The 4,790-nt window shown below is 52.0% G+C and overlaps 1 protein-coding gene across 1 annotated transcript; it reads left to right on the forward strand.

Annotated features, from left to right (window-relative positions):
- Positions 1 to 2,727: 2,727 nt before the first annotated feature.
- NFKBIE (NFKB inhibitor epsilon) lies at positions 2,728 to 4,297 on the forward strand (the record flags this gene model as incomplete). Its single annotated transcript, XM_056553560.1, is given in 1 exon segment — positions 2,728 to 4,297. A coding segment is annotated over 1 exon segment (69 nt), but the record flags the coding sequence as incomplete, so codon positions are not given.
- Positions 4,298 to 4,790: the final 493 nt, after the last annotated feature.

The following is a 4,790-nucleotide window of genomic DNA, read 5'->3' on the forward strand; positions in this document are numbered from 1 at the left end:
GGAGTACCCCTTTAAGCACAGTGTAGCTGGATTAAGGTTCGCTGAAGGAGTATCCCTTTAAGCACAGTGTAGCTGGATTAAGGTTCGCTGAAGGAGTATCCCTTTAAGCACAGTGTAGCTGGATTAAGGTTCGCTGAAGGAGTATCCCTTTAAGCACAGTGTAGCTGGATTAAGGTTAGCTGAAGGAGTACCCCTTTAAGCACAGTGTAGCTGGATTAAGGTTAGCTGAAGGAGTACCCCTTTAAGCACAGTGTAGCTGGATTAAGGTTCGCTGAAGGAGTATCCCTTTAAGCACAGTGTAGCTGGATTAAGGTTAGCTGAAGGAGTACCCCTTTAAGCACAGTGTAGCTGGATTAAGGTTAGCTGAAGGAGTATCCCTTTAAGCACAGTGTAGCTGGATTAAGGTTAGCTGAAGGAGTATCCCTTTAAGCACAGTGTAGCTGGATTAAGGTTAGCTGAAGGAGTACCCCTTTAAGCACAGTGTAGCTGGATTAAGGTTAGCTGAAGGAGTATCCCTTTAAGCACAGTGTAGCTGGATTAAGGTTCGCTGAAGGAGTATCCCTTTAAGCAGTGTAGCTGGATTAAGGTTCGCTGAAGGAGTACCCCTTTAAGCAGTGTAGCTGGATTAAGGTTCGCTGAAGGAGTATCCCTTTAAGCACAGTGTAGCTGGATTAAGGTGCGCTGAAGGAGTATCCCTTTAAGCACAGTGTAGCTGGATTAAGGTTAGCTGAAGGAGTATCCCTTTAAGCACAGTGTAGCTGGATTAAGGTTCGCTGAAGGAGTACCCCTTTAAGCACAGTGTAGCTGGATTAAGGTTCACTGAAGGAGTATCCCTTTAAGCACCGTGTAGCTGGATTAAGGTTCGCTGAAGGAGTATCCCTTTAAGCACAGTGTAGCTGGATTAAGGTTAGCTGAAGGAGTACCCCTTTAAGCACAGTGTAGCTGGATTAAGGTTAGCTGAAGGAGTATCCCTTTAAGCACAGTGTAGCTGGATTAAGGTTAGCTGAAGGAGTATCCCTTTTAAGCACAGTGTAGCTGGATTAAGGTTCGCTGAAGGAGTACCCCTTTAAGCACAGTGTAGCTGGATTAAGGTTCGCTGAAGGAGTACCCCTTTAAGCACAGTGTAGCTGGATTAAGGTTCGCTGAAGGAGTACCCCTTTAAGCACAGTGTAGCTGGATTAAGGTTCGCTGAAGCCGATCAGCTGATCCCGTAAGTACGGAGATGTGTGTGGTGTCTAAGTGCCGACCGAGATCTCTACAAGACTGCTCCGAGTATTGCTGGTCTCCCATCCACTGCCTAGACATACCACCTGCTGCTTAGCATGCTGAGAATTGTAGTTCTGCAACAGCTGGAGGCGCACTGGTTGGGAAACACGGACCTAGGGCTTGAGGTTATTAATAGCTTAACTGTGCTGATACACTGTAGCAAATGATCATAAGAGGAGAGAGGATTAAGCTGCTGCTTTTAGCCTTAGAGGATTGTCTGACAACCTTCAGCTGGGACATGTAGTGTACGCTGCTACCTAGTAACAAACCTTCAGCTGGGACATGTAGTGTACGCTGCTACCTGGTAACAAACCTTCAGCTGGGACATGTAGTGTACGCTGCTACCTGGTAACAAACCTTCAGCTGGGACATGTAGTGTACGCTGCTACCTGGTAACAAACCTTCAGCTGGGACATGTAGTGTACGCTGCTACCTAGTAACAAACCTTCAGCTGGGACATGTAGTGTACGCTGCTACCTAGTAACAAACCTTCAGCTGGGACATGTAGTGTACGCTGCTACCTAGTAACAAACCTTCAGCTGGGACATGTAGTGTACGCTGCTACCTAGTAACAAACCTTCAGCTGGGACATGTAGTGTACGCTGCTACCTAGTAACAAACCTTCAGCTGGGACATGTAGTGTACGCTGCTACCTGGTAACAAACCTTCAGCTGGGACATGTAGTGTACGCTGCTACCTGGTAACAAACCTTCAGCTGGGACATGTAGTGTACGCTGCTACCTGGTAACAAACCTTCAGCTGGGACATGTAGTGTACGCTGCTACCTAGTAACAAACCTTCAGCTGGGACATGTAGTGTACGCTGCTACCTAGTAACAAACCTTCAGCTGGGACATGTAGTGTACGCTGCTACCTAGTAACAAACCTTCAGCTGGGACATGTAGTGTACGCTGCTACCTAGTAACAAACCTTCAGCTGGGACATGTAGTGTACGCTGCTACCTAGTAACAAACCTTCAGCTGGGACATGTAGTGTACGCTGCTACCTGGTAACAAACCTTCAGCTGGGACATGTAGTGTACGCTGCTACCTGGTAACAAACCTTCAGCTGGGACATGTAGTGTACGCTGCTACCTGGTAACAAACCTTCAGCTGGGACATGTAGTGTACGCTGCTACCTGGTAACAAACCTTCAGCTGGGACATGTAGTGTACGCTGCTACCTAGTAACAAACCTTCAGCTGGGACATGTAGTGTACGCTGCTATCTAGTAACAAACCTTCAGCTGGGACATGTAGTGTACGCTGCTACCTGGTAACAAACCTTCAGCTGGGACATGTAGTGTACGCTGCTATCTAGTAACAAACCTTCAGCTGGGACATGTAGTGTACGCTGCTATCTAGTAACAAACCTTCAGCTGTGAGCGATCAGGCCGGATAAGTGTTTGTCCCGGGCATGTGACCTCCCCCCCTCTCTGCTCACCACTGTATCTTCCATGTTTTTCAGCTCCTCGCTCTTCTCCCCTTTGATGATTTGAAGATTTCAGGAAAACCGGTGGTGACGTCAGCCTGACCCGTCCGCCATGTTGGCTTCTCCAGAGAACGGACATCACAAGGAAGGAGCCGGGGCCGCTCCTGTGAGGACTCAGACTGAATAAACGCTCCCCCCACCCAATGTGACTGCACAGCCTCATACTGTCGCCCCTCCATATTGGTCAGGATGGGAGACCCCCGTACAGTTACTGTGTATACCCTGCCCCCATGTATGGAGTCGCTGCCCTTTAACCACATCTGTTGCTTTCCCCGGCGCTGATCCCTTTATATGTATGAGACGTCGCCTGCGCAAGAAAACCCTTCACTGTCCCCCTTCCCACTGTGACCTGCTTCTGTGCGTGCCGCCCCTCACCCTGCTGCAAGGACCCTGGAGGTGAAAGAGTTAATCAGTGACCACCCTGGAAACCAGGAACTTATACATTGTGGATTGTCCTTCAGGCGGCTCTCAGGATGGGGGCTCCTGTCTGGCGGTGGCGGCTCTCAGGATGGGGGCTCCTGTCTGGCGGTGGCGGCTCTCAGGATGGGGGCTCCTGTCTGGCGGTGGCGGCTCTCGGGATGGGGGCTCCTGTCTGGCGGCTCTCAGGATGGGGGCTCCTGTCTGGCGGTGGCGGCTCTCAGGATGGGGGCTCCTGTCTGGCGGCTCTCAGGATGGGGGCTCCTGTCTGGCGGTGGCGGCTCTCAGGATGGGGGCTCCTGTCTGGCGGCTCTCAGGATGGGGGCTCCTGTCTGGCGGTGGCGGCTCTCAGCATGGGGGCTCCTGTCTGGCGGTGGCGGCTCTCAGGATGGGGGCTCCTGTCTGGCGGTGGCGGCTCTCAGGATGGGGGCTCCTGTCTGGCGGCTCTCAGGATGGGGGCTCCTGTCTGGCGGTGGCGGCTCTCAGGATGGGGGCTCCTGTCTGGCGGTGGCCGCTCTCAGGATGGGGGCTCCTGTCTGGCGGTGGCGGCTCTCAGGATGGGGGCTCCTGTCTGGCGGTGGCGGCTCTCAGGATGGGGGCTCCTGTCTGGCGGTGGCGGCTCTCAGGATGGGGGCTCCTGTCTGGCGGCTCTCAGGATGGGGGCTCCTGTCTGGCGGTGGCGGCTCTCAGGATGGGGGCTCCTGTCTGGCGGTGGCGGCTCTCAGGATGGGGGCTCCTGTCTGGCGGCTCTCAGGATGGGGGCTCCTGTCTGGCGGCTCTCAGGATGGGGGCTCCTGTCTGGCGGCTCTCAGGATGGGGGCTCCTGTCTGGCGGTGGCGGCTCTCAGGATGGGGGCTCCTGTCTGGCGGTGGCGGCTCCTGTCTGGCGGTGGCGGCTCTTTGCCTGGGGGGCTCCTGTCTGACTCAGCCTCCCCCTCAGTGCTGCAGTCGCCATCTTTTCCAGAGCTTCTGAGGCTGGATACATTGTACTACCCTTTTTTTGGGGGGATTTTATTTGAATAGGTTTTTGGGTGGGGTGTGGAGTGGTTGCGGGGGTCCGACTGCTCCTCATCACGTCTGTATAATGTGCTGCAGTGATGGTTACAGGAATAAACTCTTCTCTTGTCCGCTCTTCTCCGCTTCATTGTGGACTCCTAGGTATTGAAAGGGGACATCAGGATTCCCCCATAAGTGTCTCATGAGAATTGTGGGTAACCGGTGGCAGGAGGCCTCGTCTCCCCTCACCTACAGGACCCCCAGATATCAGACGTTCATAGCAAATCCTCTGAATATAACAAATGTCTGAAGAGAGAAAAGATCCATCTGATCATATTCACATTCTAATAATATCTACAGTATATTCCAGAGCTGTACTCACTATTCTGCTGGTATAGTATATATTACATTACTTATCCTGTACTGATCCTGAGTTATATCCTGTATTATACTCCAGAGCTGTACTCACTATTCTGCTGGTGAGGTCACTGTGTACATACATTACATTACTTATCCTGTACTGATCCTGAGTTATATCCTGTATTATACTCCAGAGCTGTACTCACTATTCTGCTGGTGAGGTCACTGTGTACATACATTACATTACTTATCCTGTACTGATCC

Source organism: Hyla sarda, unplaced genomic scaffold (assembly GCF_029499605.1).
Source record: "Hyla sarda isolate aHylSar1 unplaced genomic scaffold, aHylSar1.hap1 scaffold_329, whole genome shotgun sequence".
Lineage (NCBI taxonomy): Eukaryota > Metazoa > Chordata > Amphibia > Anura > Hylidae > Hyla > Hyla sarda.